Source organism: Helianthus annuus, chromosome 10 (genome assembly GCF_002127325.2).
Source record: "Helianthus annuus cultivar XRQ/B chromosome 10, HanXRQr2.0-SUNRISE, whole genome shotgun sequence".
Classification (NCBI taxonomy): Eukaryota; Viridiplantae; Streptophyta; class Magnoliopsida; order Asterales; family Asteraceae; genus Helianthus; species Helianthus annuus.
Window position 1 is genome coordinate 156,405,619 of NC_035442.2, and position 19,938 is coordinate 156,425,556.

A 19,938-nucleotide genomic window follows, 5' to 3' on the forward strand; every position below is an offset into this window, starting at 1 on the left:
AAAATACAAACCAAATACCGTACTAGAAGTGCAAAAACACCAAAATTAAAAACCATAAAAATGAACAACAGTATTAGTTCCGATTTCAGTCTGGTATGGCTTTGTTTCTTTGTCTTATAAGTGGGCAACATGTAGGGGTGAGCAAAATCAACTACCCGACCCGACCCGAAGAATAACTGACCCGACCCGATACCCGATAAGCCATTAAATCAATACCCGATATGATACCCTATAATATAAAATCGGTTCCGGTTCTATTGTGAGTCAGGTATATCGGTATTCGGGTAAAGAACCGACCCGACCATTATGTTATGTAATTGTATATTTTAGCCTGACAACATGAAGTCTGCATTCACTGATCATTCCCTCAAGGCCTTCATGGACAGCGGCGGACCCACATTGGTGCCACCGGGGTCCCCGGACCCCAATCTTTTTAAAAAAAAATAGTAGATTTGGTATATTAAATTGTATATGGACCTCATAAATACAATTAGGTGGACACCATAGAAATGAAAAGAAAGCTGGTGTAGCGGTAAATCTCCCTCTTTTCCACCAAGAGGTCATGGGTTCAATCCTTGATAAGCTCATTTTTCTTATTTTTTTTAAAGTCTAGTTCAAACCTCACTTTAACTCGGCCCGACCTGAAAATGGACCCCATTGAAATAAAATCCTGGGTCCGCCACTGTTCATGGAATTAAATTTTTACAAAACATGATAACTTCTAGAAAATAAGAAACTTAATGATATGTATTGCTTACCTCGTCAACGAACAACCCTAGCTTGATGAATGAATCAAAGATCGTCTAATACTCTTATGCATAAGTTTCTATAAGTTGTTATAAGATTAGGTATATAAACTTACGTTCTGCATATGGTTCATTGATTCATTTGGTATTGGGCCTAAGCCCAATGAATAATATGCTTTGGTTATTTTATAAAATCGGTTCCCATTCCAAGTTCGGGTTTTCAAGTGAAACCTGCCTGGAACCGACCCGACCCGATTACAACCTGAATATCAGAACCGACTAAGTAACCGACATGCCTAGGTTCGGGTCGGGTTAGGTACATTATCGGTTCGGTTATCGGTTCTTTTAGGTCCGGACCTAAATTTGCTCACCCCTAGCAACATGAATAAAGATACAAACCAAATACCATACCGGAAGTGCAAAAACAAAGAAGTTAAAAACCATAAAAACGAACAACAATATTAGTTCTGGTATTATTTAATTGATATTAGTCTCGCACGGCTTTGTTTCTTTGTCTTATAAGTGGGCATAGGTGACTATTTCATATAAGTGGGTATAGGTAATTGTTTAACTTTTTTAACATCTAGTTATAAAAACGAATAAACATATTAGACTATACATTATTGGGGGTGGCGTCCCATGCCACCTCACCAAACCCTGGCGCCAAAAACCAAAATGTCATCTTGAAAGCTGGGCGCCAAATAAAAGAGCATCATCCCATTAACGAACATGAGAGGGTAAGGAGATGACATCCACCCTCAATCAACCGATCATACTTTCTTTTTGTATTTAATTTTTGATTAAATGTAACACGCTTGCTAAAAAGGAAGTTCGTTAAAAACCCATAACCTATGCGACACTAAGATAACATGACGTTATGCACTTATTAGGGTACTCGGGGCACCTGCGGTGACCCCTTGCGGTGACCCCGGTACCGATTAGGGGAGGTGGCGCCAACATCTCGGTGAGGTAGAGAGATGGACCAAAATCGGTGGGAGTTCACCGAAGAGAGGGAGGAGAGAGGGAGGAGAGAAGGAAGGGTTGGACCAATGAGAAATTTCCTTTTTTTTTTTAATAAAAAACCAAGTCACCTAAGAGGGGAGTGCCACCATCAATTTAGGGTGTTAGGGGAGTTTAAGAGAGGAGTTAACGTGGCACACGAGGATTGGTTATGCGTAAGAGAGAGGACTCCCCTCTTAGGGGAGTGCCCCTTACACCCTTAGTTAACTGTGCCATTTAAACTACTAATTTTTTTTTTTTGGCCTAACAAGAGAAGCATACATAGCTCAAAAGTCTCAGCCCCTACCGAAATAATTCTTTTCAATCGGTTCCGGTTGTTAACCTCCGCATCTGTCATCTTCTCCCTCAATATTCTGCAACAATCATTCAACGATCAACCTCAAAACCTCAATCGTTCTCGAAGATACACACACACACACACTACTCCAGATGCCATAACAGTAAGTTGTTTCTACATCTTAATTTCCGCAATATCATACAAAATTCCAATTTCACATTCATTTCATTAGAAAACCTCCACTCAATTGCGATCCGAACTTTGATTATCACACAAAATCACAATTCACCTGATCAATTCCATAGATATAACCGATCCAATCCAATCAGATCTTAGATCCATCCGTCAAAACAAACCCTAGATCCAAACCAAACAAACCTAGGGTTAGGGTTAGGGATACTACACAAACATGTCCTGTTTAGCTTTATCTCTCCAACCTACAAACGGATCCGATATCCTCCTCCAAACGCGCGAGTGGTTCCCCCCTGCACGCGCCCTCGTCGCCCTCTCCGCTTTCCGCCAGACTCGCCTCGCTTTCGCCACCGGAAAGAACCAGAATGCCGAAGACGGCGACACGTCTTTAGGTGACGATCCGTTAGCTGCTTCCAGCGGCCAGGTTATCGTCGGTGTTGAGAGCCGGTACCGCGTTGTTTACAGGCTAGTGAATTCGATATACGTGTTGGGGATTACGACCGTTGATGATGATAGTATGAACAATGTGTTTGAGTGTATTAGTATTGTTAACCAGGCGGTGAGTGTTGTGGTTACCGCGTGTCGTGGTGTGGATGTTACGCCGGAGAAGCTCGGAAGGAAGTACGCGGAGATTTACATGGCGTTGGATATTGTTTTACGGGGAGTTAGTAGTATCAGACTGGCTGCGATGCTTGGGTCGTTGCATGGAGATAGTATCGCGAAAATGGTTCATTCGGCGACGAGTACGGAGAGTAAGATTAGGGGAGCGGAGAATTGGGGGAATGTGGATTTTCAGTCTGCGGAGCATGAGTCGGGTGAGGCGGCGTTTTCGAGTGCGAATTTTGAGCTGCCTGTTGAGGCGTTGGAGGCTGGTGATGAGGTGGCGGCTGTTCTTGCTCCGACGGAACAGGGTCCAGCTGTTGAACTGCAGGATGAGTCAAAACAGGAAGATGATCAGGCAGAGAAGGACCCATTTGCTGCTAGTGATAATCTTGATAAGCCTGTTGATCTTGTCGGTGGGTTCAAGAAAGATAAAGAGCAAGCTTCTGATTTATCGATTGTTCTGTCGGGTCTCGAGGTTACTACGTTACCACCGGCTGCAGCCACTGAGTCGACTCATATCGGTGTTGAAGGGTTTGAAGGGGATTACGGTGGCATAGAGTTTAGTAAAGACGGTTCGACTTTACCTGAAGATTTCGAAGGGTTAAATCAAGCATGGGGTGGCGGTTTAGATGCATCAGAGTTTGTTGATCCGAAGCAAGTAGCAAAACGTGAAGGTCTTGGCGGGCTTGAGTTATTAGAAACCAGTGACGCCCCAGCCGTTAAACCGGCAGCGGGGCCCGGCACTCCTCTTGAAGACCTCGTAACAAAAAAGCCTGAGATGAAAGGACCTGAGATGTATATTTCCGAAGTTATCAATGCAGAATTCCGGGAATCTTTACTTGCTCGTGTCGGGTTAATGGGCACTGTCTACTTGAAAACTTTACCTCCGAAACCCTCTAACGACACAGAAACCGAATTCTCTTTCAAGGTTCAAAACACAAACGGTGTCAAAAGATTTGTTATGCATAATTCCAGTGTAAGCAGTCTCGGAGACCAAATGTTTCATGTGAAAACCGCACCATCCGATCAACCGATACCTATCATGAAGTACAGTTTCTTACCTCGTGCAACTCCTCTGCCGTTGAGGGTTAGACTAGTCAAACGACATAGTGGCACTTTACTATCAGTAATGATCCAGTACGTGTCGAACCCTGACTTGCCAGCTCCGTTGACCGATGTTACGTTCACTCTTAAGCTTCCAGTTGACCCGAGACTGTTAAAAGTGTCACCGAAAGCTGTACTAAACAGGTCGGAGAGAGAACTACAATGGCACGTTGACGAAATTCCGTTAAAGGGAAACCCTGTTAGGTTAAGAGCACGGATGCCTGTTGATACGAGTGAAGACGACGGTGGTGATGAACTTGAGGTTGTCGGTTTTGTAAAGTTTTCTTATCAAGGAACAAAATCTTTGTCGGGGATTTCGCTGCATCCTGTTTCCGAGGGTAAAACGGACTTTTACGAGGTTCCGCATAGGTATGAAAGTGGAGTTTATACATGTAACTGATAAATCCTGTTTGTGTTTACTGCGTGTCGTTCATGTTTTTTTCTGTTTGGTTGGAGAGTTATGTGATTTGAAGTGTTTTTAGTATTCTTTACCTTTTACTGTAGCTTGTTACTCGGGATTATTGGTTTGTAATGGCAAAGGTTGTTATTCTGTGCTCTTAGATGTTTGATTTGCAATAGGTGTTTGTTATGTACTTATGTTTGTTTCTTGCATCGTATACTATGTGAACAATGAATGAATGTTTGTTTCTTGCATCATATCCTATTTTCAAATATATAAGAATATGAATATGAATGGCATTTTGATTTGTGACAAAAAATGTATATAGCAGAAAGTTTACAAGTGATGTTATTGTTATTATTATACTGATCTGAAAGAGGTTTTAACTTCTAAACACATTTTGTTGTAATTTATAGAAATGACTATAATTTGTTAACGCTTTATCGAAAATTGTTTTTACAGTATATATAATTATATGTATTGGTTCAAGCTTTGAACTAGGGCTACTATTTAAATAGCTGTTTTGAAGATTGCTTGAAATCAACTCGTATAATTTTCAAATCGTGCCAAGCCAAGCTGGCTCGTATAATTTTCCAGTTGAGTTCAAGCCAATATGAGCTCGTACTAAATAAATTTTACCAGTACTTCCACAACATTATAGAAGGAAGGCAGGTCAAAAACAGGATTGACCATATACCTGATATCAATGCAAGCCGGTTTCAAAGGCAGGAGGTAGGAGAAAACATTTGCAGTGTAGAGAAATGATCTTATCCTCACCGTACCGACAAGATTGGCTTGGCAGAAGTATTATGCGTGGTTTGATCATTGGCATCCTAAAACTCCTTTAAGCGTATTTCCAAACAGAAATCTAGGCTGCCGATTTTGATATTGATTATTTCGTCACAGATAATATTCAAGATAAAAAAATGGGCTTTTCCTGAAGATTGGAGTAGAAAGTTTTCTTGGATATTATGCTTGATCCTATGAATAAATATGTTCTTTTATGGAAGTGTAATGGAGGGTTGATGTCTGAATTTTCTGTTCAAGCAGTTTATTCTGATCTTTGTAATATACAAGAGCCTGTTGCATGGCAGAAGTATGTTTGGTTCAGTCAGTGTATCCCACAACACTCATTCGTATTGCGGTTGGCATTCAAGTTCAGACTATTTTCTGAATGTGACTACCAAAGGAAATTTGGGAGAGTTAAAAGGTCATGCTAATCTTGGCAGCTAATTATTGATTTTATCTAGCAAAACACAGCTAATAACTCCACTAGCAGCATCATTATTCAAGGGTTGGTTTGGTGCTGCTGTGTATTTTTATTTGGAATGCCAGATTATTTCAAGGAATTGAAAGGCCTGAGGTTTCCTTGTGCAAACAAATTATTATTATTATTAATTTTTTGAACGGCAAATTTGGATCATTGACGTGACGGACCACTGGAGTATCATCGTGCCACCAACGGAACCACCCGATCATATCCATCTTCACTAGGCATAATGCCTATACACCAATTCAAGAGGAAACCCAATAAATATGGGAAAAACCTCCTTGTGGGAATCGAACCCAGGACCGATTGGTCCTAAATCCTTATCCCAATACTTTTTTTTTGAACGGCCAACGAATCCTCCAAATGGGCTACTGGCGAAATTCACCACATCGGGATACACTCGCCTTCCGAACCGGGGAAAACCCTCACCTAGGGCCAAAGCCCGTGAACACTCGCCCGAAGGCACGACAGTGCGGTGAGGTAAAACCCGCTCAGTTCAAGGATCGAACTAGCGATCGCCGCCTACTCGCCTAGTCTCCCATCATCACCAGGTGCCGCAGAAACTAAATGCAAGGGGCAGGAATTGAACTTGGGTCACTTGAAACACAAGGTCTCTCCCTTACCACTCCACTACTAGCTCATTGGCCCTTATCCCAATACTAAGATGTCACTAGGCTACAAAGCCATGGACTGCAAGCAAATTATTGAAACAGTAATTTACACCTTTCGAGTTTTGTTACAGCTTATTTTTCGAATCATTAGATAAGTGATAACACTTTGCTACAAATTACTAAGTCAATGGATATCGTTGACTTACTTTTGCTTGTTATGTCTTGTTTAAGAAGTCTTTGTTTGCAAAGGTGCCTCTAAACTTGTTACAATGGTGTGTCTAAACTAATTACAATGGTCTGTCTAACTTACCATGGTTTGATATATGATCGCATTCTGGATCCTTTGTACACTTCGCACGCTAAACCATCTTACATGAATAGGAAAAAGTGAAAATCATAAAAAGTGTAGCATGAAATCTACAAACAAACATATAGTAGCATATGGCCTCTTGTAGCACAATATTGTCCGTTTTGTTTACCATGAGCCCAAAAATTTGTTTTTTGTTGTCCGAGTTGAGACTTCCTAGGAGGTCATCCATCCTGGTATTACTCTCATCTGAGCACGCTTAACTATGGAGTTTTGATGTGATCTACAGCTAATGCGCCAAAAATATGTTAGATAATTTTTGTGGTTGGGCATGACTTATGAATCCATCATCTCCTTAGTCCACGGCCAATGTGAGATTTGTTTAGGTGTTACATATACCAAGTAATGTCCCACCCGTAGATACAGTTCTAGAAAGTCAAGAAAGAGCAAACATTACCTCTAATCCTAAAAGAACAAAGAGAAGAGACTTGTGTATTGATTCTTGTTTAAAGTAATATATAGAGCTTTACGAAGGGAATCATAAATTAACTTATGGAATTCAATGTGCTTAAGGAATGATATAGATTTACAAGTAAAGTGATAACACATCATCATGTTACTCTTAAGAACAAAAAGGTGGAAAAGAAGAAGACACACTTAAGTCTTACAAGGGAAGTTTAGAGTAGACCAATAATTCTCCATATATGAATCTTAATCTTTTAAACGATCAGAATCGTTAATATCCTTTGTTGTTGGAGACTGGTTTGGGTTCATCACTAGTGTAGAAAAAGGGTTTGAGCGAATACAGATTCGCGTTTTTAAGGAGTCGATGAGTGGAAGAAGAAACAATATGAACACCTTTAATTCCTCCATTGATATCTAGTGGAACCTTGCATTCCTTCAATGGTGATTTCTCTAGGTAGGCCTTGCACTCTTTCAACTCCCATTCAACTTTCTTATAAAATTTTGTCACTTGAGGAGATAGTTTCGCTAGAAAGTAACCTTTGTCATCCGACGGGCAACTTGAGACCGAGAATGGTGCTAGTTCAAGCCCAAGGTGGTTTCTTGCCAAACAAGTTACTCTAGCCGTGGCTCCTGCATGCATGCAATATAACATGATAATGTTTTTTTAACAAAATTAAGAATAACAAGAAACAATGATCATACCTTTGATTGGAATGAGTTTAGAGCCGGATTTACAATATATGAGTCCTTGAATTGCGATTGGTTTGGTGATTTCGTTATCATACGGCTTGTATGGGATCCTAGGCTTTGTTGCTGGAGTGACTTCATAAGTACCTGCAGAAATGACTGACGTTACCACTGAAAATAGAAGAACGATGGCGGAGAATGCGGTGGTGGTGGCCTTCATGGTCTTGATTGTCTATCTCTTTGAAGGAATAGGCTCAAACTTGAGTATATGTATATTTGGTGGTTGTGAGGGGTCGTTTTATAGTAGGAAAATGTGATGTGTTAAATTATTTTCTTGGGTTTTTTTGTATGTTAACTAATGATGGGAGGGATATGGTGGATAGTTACATGCTAGCACGATGGCTTCTAACAGATGGGTTTAACTCAATAATAATAGGCTACGTGTTTCGTGCAAAAGATTTTTTTAATTCTTTTCTAGACAACAATTAGTTAATCATGGTTAAAAAGTGATAAATTTGAATTAGCAAATACATATGGATGAAGTTATTATCTTTTTCTCACAATATAGAATAAGGCGAAACTATGAATATCTATGAGAACTCAAACCTAAATGATAGGGTTTCCGGAGGAGAGTCCACATATACTTGTGAAACACTTCCGGTGTATCAAATTTGTGTGATAATTGACGACGATCATTCTTTACGTTTTAAAAAACCTTGCACTAACTATCATTTCAAGGTTTTTAAAACGTAAAAAATATCATTGTCAATTTAAAATTTAAAATTTAAAAGGTAAAGGACATTGGCTGAATATTGATATAAACATAAATGATGAAAATTGTAATTTACCCGATATAATATTTAAATATACTATGTAACCTTTTTAATTATACAATATTTATTGGTACAATATCTAATCTAATCTAATCTAACTATATAATAAAAGAAACCATGTTTGGGACACTTGTCATCATATTAGGTCATGTACTCAATGGATAATTATCATTTAGTTTAATATCTTCTAATTAATTATAGATAATCTCCTACAAAATATTATTTAGTTTAATCTCTTCTACCTAATTATAGATAATTATTATTTATATCTATACAAATAATAATTATAATAAAAAGATATTAATGGTAGCAATTATAATTAGAACATAAAAAAATACAAGTAACACTGCTAATAATGATATTAATAAAAAAACAATACTTTTGTCATATGTATATTAATAGTTATAATTAAAAAAAATAATATTTACTTATAACAACATTTAAATATAAATACAAATTAAAGAAACACTAATAATATATAATCGATTACAAATATAAATATACTTTAGTATCAAAATATTTCTCCTGAACCATTAAACTTTACGAGCATATAAGTGATGACAATGTACCTGACATTTACATGTGCTCAATCGTTTTAGAAATTTTAAAAGCTAAACAAAATATTTCTCCTATTGATCCTAAAGCCTTATCCCACCAACAAGATGCCACTAGGCTACAAAGCAATGGACTGAAAGCAAATTATTGAAATAGTAATTTACACCTTTCGAGTTTTGTTACAGCTTATTTTCGAATCATTAGATAAGTGATAACACTTTGCTACAAATTACTAAGTCAATGGATATCGTTGACTTACTTTTGCTTATTATGTCTTGTTTAAGAAGTCTCTATTGTTTGCAACGGTGCCTCTAAATTTGTTACAATGGTGTGTCTAAACTAATTACAATGGTCCGTCTAATGGTTTGATATATGATCGCATTCTGGATCCTTTGTACACTTACACGCAAAACCATTTTACATGAATAAGAAAAAGTGAAAATCATAAAAGTGTAGGATGAAATCTACAAACAAACATATAGTAACATATGGCCTCTTGTAGCACAATATTGTCCGTTTTGCTTACAATGAGCCCAAAAATTTGCTTTTTGTTGTCCGAGTTGAGACTTCCTAGGAGGTCATCCATTCTGATATTACTCTCACATGAGCACGCTTAACTGTGAAGTTTTGATGGGATCTACAGCTAACTAGTTTAATACCCGTCCGGTGGACGGGTTACGCTCACAACGTAACAAACAAAGATAATGTATATTGATAGTGTTTCGGTTTGCTTCTCCTTTTCTTCTTTTCCATCTCCTATTTGAAAAAGTTACAACCATCTAACTTTTCCTTTTCTTCTTTTCAAACCACTAAAACTCATTCTCAAAACACATTATCCAAACACAACAAAAATGAGCTATTAACTTTTAAGAAGTCAAAAGCTTAAAAGGAGCTCAAAATAAGCAATCCCAAACACCCACATTAAGTGGACACAAGTCTAAACAACATTATAAAAAAGCACCATTTTTAATTTATAAAAGGAAAACGAAGGTGAACAGTGTATAACCACACAACAATATAAAATAAAAGTGATAAGAGTGATAAAACATGAAATGGTGTCATTTTAATGCAAAAGTAAGCGGTAGGCAACACTGGCGGAAAGTGTTGTAACAATCAAATATGGTTTACTGCCTCAATTTTTTCGGCTTTTGGATCGTCCTCTTTAACCTCAAAGATGGCCTTTTTCGGCTTTTGCATGGTGGCCATTTGTCAAAGTTGGTGTATTTTTGATATCGTCTATTGAGGCAACCTCATGGTTCACATTAACAACCACCTGAAAGTTGTTATACAAGTATGAGAGTAAGGAATACAAAGTATAGATATAAAGTTTCTTTACATGTAAAAACAATTACCGATTCTTGCTGACTTGCTGCATTGTGGACATATGATGAATTTGGTGTGCATCTAGCATCATCTACTACGGGACATTTAGAAATGTCAGTGTCGACCTCACGTTCTACATTATCAACCACCTAAAGTTGTTATACAAGTGTGAGTGTAAGGAATATAAAGTATATACACAAAGCTGGTTTACATGTAAAAACAATTACCGATGACGTATTTTCTTCTTGCTGATTCGTTGTTTGGTCCGCATCTGACAAGTTTGGTGTATTTTTGGCATCGTTTGTTGGGGGAGACTTAGAAATGTCATAATCAACCTCATGTTCCATATCAACAATCACCTAAAGTTGTTACACACGCATTAAGAGTAAGGAAAAAAGTACATATACCAAGTTTGTCTACACGTGAAAATGATTACCGATGAAGTCGACGTTTTAGATTGTGTCGGCGAAATACGTGGTCCCCATAATGACTCGTGTACCATGTCCCATTCGTCATCATTGATCCGAGCTAAATACTCGATAGTTTCATCATGAAGAACATCAGCAGAAGTACATGTAGAAGTACATGTTGAAGGAGGTGTAGTGGTAGCAAGATTATTGATTTCGTCACCCAACTATTTTGATACGGTGAAGCGTGGACTATAAGTAGGTGCCAAATTGTATTCATCAACTTTTATCCTAAAGATTACATGCCGAGCACATAAAGTATCCATAAGAAATTCATGTATCCAACACGGATCATCAGGACCCTATAAAAACACCAAGAAACAACATTATACATTAACAAAAAAAGAAAACATAAGCATGAAAAAAAGGAAAAAAAACAAACATGAATGAGTATATAGACATGGGCATATTTAGGTATAAAGATCCGAGGACATATATGACGTAATTTGTACATGATAATATATAAAAGTATACCTCTGATAAGCTCTTTATAATCAATTGTTCAGCCGTAAGTCCGAGAAGAAGATTTGCAGCATCGTCAAAGAGAACACATGTAATCTCTTTTCCTTCGTTCCATAATTGGACAGCCAGTTTATAATTGAATAAACAAAAGCGATAAGAATATATAATATATGTGTTTTAATCAGGGATGAGCAAATGATTCCGGGTACCGACCTGAAGCGGTACCGAATCTACCAAACCGGGTACTTTGTCGGTATCGAATCGATACCAACATATGACACTTTTTGGTGTCGGTTAGGTTACGGTTTGGTACGGCTAGTTACCGATTTTTTACCAACAAATATTGGTACCGTACGGGTATCGAACCGTTCCGTACTGGGTACATTAGGTATCAGTACCGCTACCCACTTTGGGGGATTTTCGGTACCGGTTGGTACCGAGCTTATCCCTAGTTTTAGTATCTTATAGAAACTTACGCATGACGTGGGTTGACGACACATTTGTTGCATGACGAACAAAGGTAGCGTGCATCAGAAAAAGTCGTCTTCTTACGACATATGGTACACCGTACATACTTCCAATCCTCCTTCAAATCAACACCAATTATTGTGCCTTCGACATTATACATTTTTCCCTTTAATAAGATAACTGAAAATTTTAGCCATGACAAACAAAAGGCTGCTGGTTGTAGACTAAAAAAAAGACACGATACCTTAGGAAGACCTTCTTTAATATAATTATAGATGTCAAGGAGACTAACAACGCACATGTCCTCGTTGCTTTGTTCATCCACTGTGAAAGTAACAGGCGGCACCACACTGTTAACATAAATAAAGTCATTATATACAAGTAGACTAATTGTTTGTTATAATGAAAGCAAAATTATGAAAGTATTGCTATACATGTTTTTGAAGGCCTCAGTGACAGCAGGGAAAGGCAGATTTAGATAAAATTCAGTCGCGACCATTGACACTAAACACAGACCCCCTGGTATAATGTGACACAAGTATATATAATTTGAGATATTAACTAATGTAAATAGATAATGTTTTTTTAGAGAAAACATACCGTCGAACAATCGGACCTTGCAACCAGTCAGAATTACCAAAACTTGATTATTTCCATAACTGCGGATGGCCTCGTTAGTAAACCTGAGTGCAGCTTTGCCCCATAACGTAACATGAACTATATTGTTTTAAGCAACAATGAAAAAAAAGTTAGCTAAATTATACAACTAACATATACAAACAAAATGTACAATAAAGTTTACCACTCATCAGATAAAACTATGTGACACATCTCCCGATTACATGATTGAACGTTTGCAAATAGAACCTTTTATCCAACTGCTACATTTTAACATCTAATAGAGGTTTTATCTTGAATAATTTATTAATTTAATATAACTTTAAAGAAATCAATTTACATACAACTTAGAACCCAATCCTTTCTGTTTATGAAATTCTGAATCAAATAAAAAAATGAGTTAATTACACAAATGGGTCCTGTGGTTTATACATAATTTCGTCTTTGGGTACTAACTTCTTTTTTTAACAGGTTTAGGTTCTATGGTTTCAATTTTGTAACACCTTTGGGTACTAACACCAATATTAGTTAATTAATGACTAAAATACCCTTGCATTTTTTTAAGTTTATCAATGTAACACATTTGGGTACTAACACCTAATTTTATTTAAGTTTAAATCAATTTTACAAAATCTATTTATTTTTTTATTTTCATTATTTTATTATATCTCTTAATTAACATAAACTCTATTTATTTTTTTTATTTTCATATTTTTATTAAATTTCTTATTTAACATAAAATCTACTTGTTACACCAGTATTTTTTAAATAGATTTTTAAATAAAATCTACTAGCTATATAGTTTTATGTAAATTAAATTTTCGTTTTCAATTTTTAATGAAATGATTGATAATAATAAATATCTTTCATGTAAAAAAAGTTAAGCCTTTTTTTAACTCGTTTTTTGTTCATTTACATTTTACTATTTTTAAAAAGATATTTAATTTACATAAAACTATATAGCTAGGTATTTTAGATAAAACTAACAAAATTTAAGCCTTTTTTTAACTCGTTTTTTTTGTAAAATAGATATTTAATTTACATAACACTATATAGCTAGTAGATTTTACTCGTGCAACTAGTAGATTTTATGTAAATTAAATATCTTTCTAAAATAGTAAAATGTAAATGAACAAAAAAATGAGTTAAAAATTGCTTAATTTTTTTTACATGAAAGATATTTATTATTATTATTATTATTATTATTATTATTATTATTATTATTATTATCAATCATATATATCCAAAATTCAAAACGAGTAAGGTTTCCATTATTTAAAACTAGTAAGAAATTTAATTTACATAAAACTATATAGCTAGTAGATTTTATTTAAAAAATCTATTTAAAAAAATACTGGTGTAACAAGTAGATTTTACGTTAATTAAGAAATTTAATAAAAATATGAAAATAAAAAAAATAAATAGACTTTATGTTAATTAAGAGATATAATAAAAAGATGAAAATAAAAAAAATAAATAGATTTTGTAAAATTGATTTAAACTTTAATAAAATTAGGTGTTAGTACCCAAATGTGTTACATTGATAAACTTAAAAAAATGTAAGGGTATTTTAGTCATTAATTAACTAATTTTGGTGTTAGTACCCAAAGGTGTTACAAAATTGAAACCATAGAACCTAAATCTGTTAAAATAAAAAGTTAGTACCCAAAGGCGAAATTAGGTATAAACCACAGGACCCATTTGTGTAATTAACTCTAAAAAAAAGTTATAGAAAGAGTAGAAAAGTACGAGAGTATTGTTTAGTGTCAAATTTTCATCTTTACAGTCAAAGAAAAAATTATAAAATCAAATATTTTTTCCTCTTTTACCGATCTCTTCTTTCTTTTCAATGCTATAATGTCTTTTACAAGGTGTATATGATTGTCAAATATCAATTATTATAACTTATTGGGTTATTTTGGGACAAATAATTTATCAGTGGGTTTATATTGGATTATTTTGAGGCCATTTATTAAACGGCCCATTTCGACATTTATGATTTAGTTGTCATGGTTAATTATGTTTTTTTCTCTTCTTGAATGACAATTATAGTCACAATTTTCCACCACATTTCTTCAAGCTGATATTTTTTCAAAGCCTGATGAGTGATTTCCTTCTCCGAATTAATTCCGGCTAAAAAGTTTTGAAATTAAATAAAGATAAACTCTCCTCATACGATTAATCCCAACAGTTTCCATCTCAGGTTTCTTTAAATTGTTATTCGGTTCCGTAATGGCGGATCTACATTGGTCGGAACGGGTTCACGCAAACCCACTACGTTTCAAAATTTTAACAGATTTTATATACAGTAAATTGGAGTGAACCCCTAAGACATAAGTATTATTAAAGGTGAACCCATACTCAAATAACAAACTTGGTTCAGTGGAATAAACATACATGGTAATGCCCCATACATGGTAATGCCATATTGTGCTCACCATCTGCCGACAGAACTTGATAAAGCTATCACTGGTATATTTCTCACACAACGATTAATTCATTCCAAATGCCAAAACGGTTAATAAATACAAGTACAATAAAGAAGAAAATAACAAATTAACAAGAAAATAGGAAATCTCTAATGCATAACGGAAATAGCTAAAGACCAGGTAAACACACGTGCCCCACTTGCTTATCCAGTCAGCTTTATTCTTGAATTCTTTTATTAAATTGCAACGTCGAAATCTCCAACAAACCCTCCCCCAAACTAGACATTCATGTCTTGTTTGTCCTTTAGTGAGCACATGCCAAGCCTTTCCCTCAGTTTCACAAAATCTTCTCGATGCAATGGCTTTGTAAATATATCTGCTGCAACTCAACCGTTCCATCACCAACTAAATCACGAAGAAAATGAAATCTTATCCCGATATGCTTGCACCTGCCATGAAACACTGGGTTTTTCGAGAGCTTAATCGTTGAAGTGTTATCACACTTTATCACTGTGCCACCTTCCTGCTTCATTCCAAGCTCCTCAAGAATACCTCGAATCCATACAACTTGGCAGACACATGTTGCAGCTGCCACATACTCTGCTTCCGTAGAGGACAAGGCAACTATACTTCTTCGACGACCATGTGACAGCAACTCCATTCCATAAAACTAAGTACCCAGATGTGCTCTTCCGATCATTCTGATCACCAGCGAAGTCACTGTCAGTAAACACTTCCATTTTGCCACTTCCTTCTCTTTTGTACCAAATACCATAATCCAATGTTCCCTGAAGGTATCGCAACACCCTTTTAGCAGCTGCAAAATGAACCTCCGTTGGTTTAGACATGAAACGGCTAATGTAGCTTACCACAAACTGGATATCCGGCCGTGTGGTAGTGATATACATCAAACTTCCCATCAATTGCTTGAATAGAGTTTCATCCACAGGCTCACCTTCATCCAGCTTTAACTTGCAACCCGGTACAATTGGATTCACAACTGCATTGCAATCCAACATGTTGAAACGGGTCAGAATTTCAACTGCATATCTCTTCTACGACACATGAATTCCAGCTGGAGTTTGTAACATCTCAATTCCCAAGAAATATCTCATCTTTCCCAGATCTGTCATCTCAAATTCATCTTTCATAGAACACTTGAAATCTTCTAGCATTCTTTCATCATTCCCTGTGTACAACAAATCATCGACATATATGTTTACAAACAACAATTTGCCATCTGATGTTGTTTTCATAAACAAAGTGTGTTCAGATTTTCTTCTTGTGAAACCTTCTTTAATGAAGTACGCCTCAATACGACTAAACCAAGCCCTAGGGGCTTGTTTAAGCCCGTACAAGGCCTTTTGCAGCTTGTACACCTTCTGCTCGTTGTCTTTAACCACATATCCTTGTGGCTGTTGCACGTACACGTCTTCTTCCAATGTTCCATGAAGAAAAGCAGACTTAACGTCCATTTGATAAATGTTCCAACCCTTTTGAGCGGCCAAAGCAATCATCAAACGAATCGTGTCCATCCTAGCAACTGGAGCGTAAAACATAATCAACCCCAAATTATTGTCCATACCCCCTTGCAACCAGTCTTGCTTTATGTTTCTCTACTTTTCCCTTTTCATTAAGTTTGGTTTTAAAACCCCATTTAACACCGATACATCTGGCTCCCTTTGGCAAATCTACCAATCGCCAAGTTTGATTCTTTTCGATTGCTTGAATTTCACTATCCATTGCCTTCTTCCACTTGTCATCCTTGATTGCATCTTCATAATAAACGGGATCTTGATAGACAAGATCAGTACGTAATATTCACCTCATCTTCATCTGAGTCTAGATCATCACCAGCAACATAATCATGCAAATAAGCAGGAAGTCTTCTCACCCTTAGTTGTCTTCCCTCCCCGACAGTTGGAATGCTGGCACCAGGATTAGAAAACACAGGACTGGAATCTTCAATCAGCTCATCATGTTCAGCCTCGTTATCTTGATTAGGAGCATTAGCATTCATAAACTCATAGTCTTCATCAAGAAAATCATAATTTCCCCAAATAATTTTTTCATCACCAGCAAAACTTTCTTTCATTTGACTCCAATTCCAGGACTTATGCTCTTCAACGATGACATCTTTGCTCACAAACACTTTCATCGTTTGTGGATCTATCAAGCGATACGCCTTTAATTCCTCATTTATCCCTGTTAAAACACAAATAAAACTTTTATCATCAAGTTTCGTTCGTCTTTCTTTAGGTACATGAACATGAGCTAAGCACCCCCAAACACGAAGGTGCTCAACTGTTGGCTTGATCCCGCTCCAGGCTTCTTGGGGAGTTACGTCCGTGAGAGCTTTAGTTGGACATCTGTTCAGCACATAGAAACTCCACATCGTTGCTTCTGCCCAAAACATTCTTGGCATATTCTTGGCTGCTAACATTGATACTACCATGTTGATCACCGTTCTATTTTTTCGCTCAGCAACCCCGTTTTGCTGAGGTGTAAAGCGAGTTGTAAGCTGCCTTTTAATTCCGTGTTCCAAGCAAAATTTCGTAAAGGCATCCGATAGGTATTCCCCACCACGATCTGTTCGGAGAACCTTAATAACTTTTCCTGTCTCAGTCTCGACCAACTTCTTGAATGCTTTAAAACTTTCAAGGGCTTGAGATTTCTGTGTCAACAAATACACCCAACCCTTGCGACTATAATCATCAATGAAACTTATGAAATACCTTTTACCAGTGTGTGATGAAGGTGTTATAGGCCCACAAATATCTGAGTGTATCAAATCCAAAATATCTCCTGCTCGCCACTTGCTTTTCTTTGGAATTGCTTCTTTGGTTTGCTTTCCTATCATACAATCTCCACATACAGCATTATTGATAGGAAACTGAGGCAAGCCACAAACCATACCTTTCCTTTGAAGTGTCTCCATACTTGTGTTGCTGAGATGCCCCATCCGTTCATGCCATAATCTAGCATTATCTTCATCACTGGTATACATGCACCCATGTGTTTTCTGTTCAATGATAGCATCGGTCTCCTCACTGACCGGAAACATTCGATTCGTGCTCATATAGCTCTTAAACATCAAGCCTTTCTCAGGATGAAAAACCTTGCAAACATCCGATTGAATAAGAAAAGACATACCTTTTTGTTGGAGTTGCCCTATGTTGAGTAGATTGTTTTTAAGGTCTGGAACGTAATACACATCCTGGATCACGTATGTTGCTCCATTCAACAACAGTTTCACACTTCCCTTGCCTCCAACTGTCATACGTGTGTTATTTCCCAACTTAACAGTGTTCGAAAAACATGGATCAAGATCAACGAATCTGTCTTTGTTACCACACATGTGGTTTGAGCAACCGGAGTCCAGAAACCACAGCAAACTCTTGTTTTTGCCACCTGTGCTAGCCATAAACACACTCTCCTCCATGTTTATTTCAGCCATGAGTATCACTTTCTCATTCTCATCAAAACCAGCATAATTCGCCTCCTTAAAGTTCGGGCACTCATAAGAATAATACCCCAACTTGTGACAGTTGTAACATTCAACCGTTTCCTTATTGAAAGATTGTTGTCCTCGACCACGTCCTCTTCCTCTATAATTAGAACGACCTCTCCCTCGTCCACGACCACTTGAACTGTCACCAACATCTACCTTCAACGCTTGCTCATCTTCTCTTTCAACCTTCTTGAATTTTTGTTCATGGACCACTAAGGTACTCTGCAACTCTTCTATAGACATCTCTTCAACATTCTTTGACTCTTCAATTGAGACCACCACATACGTATACTTTTCGGTCAGAGTTCTAAGAATCTTTTCAACGATCTTGACATCCGGCATCGATTCTCCATTACTCCTCATCTGATTGGAGACAGTCAAAACCCTACCGAAGTATTCTGGGATAGTCTCGTTTGTCTTCATCTCGAGCACTTCGAAATCCCTTCGAAGCTTCTGCAACATGGATCTTTTCACACGTTCATTGCCTGCAAATCTCTGCTTCATGGAGTTCCATATAGCCTTGGAGGTTTTTCTATCCAGAATTTGCTCAAACCTGACCCGATCGATCGCTTGATACAAGTAATGCTTGACTTGCATATCTTTGATACGCAGTTCTTCCAACTTTTTCTTCTCTGTACCAGACCATTCCCAGAACTGTTGATTATATCTTGAAACACGGGTCAAAGACCATAGAACATTTAAAGAACGTACTTGATGGAATGGTTATCTTAGCGGATGATGATGAAGCCATGATCCTCTTACGACCTTCTTGGTTCCACTTTATGGTGTCCTCTTAGGATAGAAGACTTAATAACTTAGTGAGTATGAGTGAGTATTAGTAAGTAAGTAATTTGGTGTATCATTAGTCTCCTTTTATACTCATGTTTAGGACACCTAAAGGGTAACCATTAAGTATTCCATTTAATGCCATTATGTCCATCAAATAAAGGCTTATGGGATAATAATGTCAAGATGGTTGGGTTCAATGCATTGATCAACATTGAACATTTAATGTAGAAGTCTAACATTGAACATTTAATGTAGAAGTCTAACATTGATCACTAACGCCATTAATGTAGAAGTCTAACATTCTCCCACTTGGCCGAGTGATCACTAATGGTGAGTATTAAATAATTTTGGCCAAGTTTAAATTACTCATCAAGCCTCATGTTGAAACTATAGCAGAGAGTTACAGTCTTTCGAATTGAAGTCAATTCGAGACCCCCAACAGTCATACTAAAGTCTCAATATAAAACACTTAATCATAAAACCAAAATGACTGAAATAAAATCCTTAGGGTAAATAATTACCTTACATAAGTTTTGTCTATAAATCATAAGGTGCGCATAAACATCAACATAGACAAAATAAAGCATTCGAGGAAATAAAAAATCGTTCATACACAGTGTATGCTTTCATACAAGGTCTTTAGTAAAACCCATTCTCATTACAAGATCTTGGAAAGTTCTGGGTGGTAGACCTTTAGTCATTGGATCCGCTAGCATATCTTTAATGCTTATGTGCTCGATACAAAGACTATTTTCCTCCACTCGTTCTTGTACGAACAAAAACTTTGTATCGAGGTATAAA

At 36.8% G+C, this 19,938-nt stretch overlaps 2 protein-coding genes across 2 annotated transcripts; one reads left to right on the top strand and one right to left on the bottom strand.

Annotated features, from left to right (window-relative positions):
• The first annotated feature begins 2,012 nt into the window (after positions 1–2,012).
• On the top strand, positions 2,013–4,535 carry LOC110886136. Its single transcript, XM_022133895.2, has one exon. It carries the CDS (start codon positions 2,453–2,455, stop codon positions 4,340–4,342), a length of 1,890 nt encoding a protein of 629 aa, XP_021989587.1. The 5' UTR covers positions 2,013–2,452; the 3' UTR covers positions 4,343–4,535.
• Positions 4,536–7,266: 2,731 nt separating this feature from the next.
• Positions 7,267–7,642, bottom strand: LOC110883066 (proline-rich protein 1-like). The gene has a single exon (XM_022130922.2). The coding sequence runs from the start codon at positions 7,633–7,635 to the stop codon at positions 7,267–7,269; it is 369 nt and encodes a 122-aa protein (XP_021986614.2). The 5' UTR covers positions 7,636–7,642.
• Between the last annotated feature and the right edge of the window lie 12,296 nt (positions 7,643–19,938).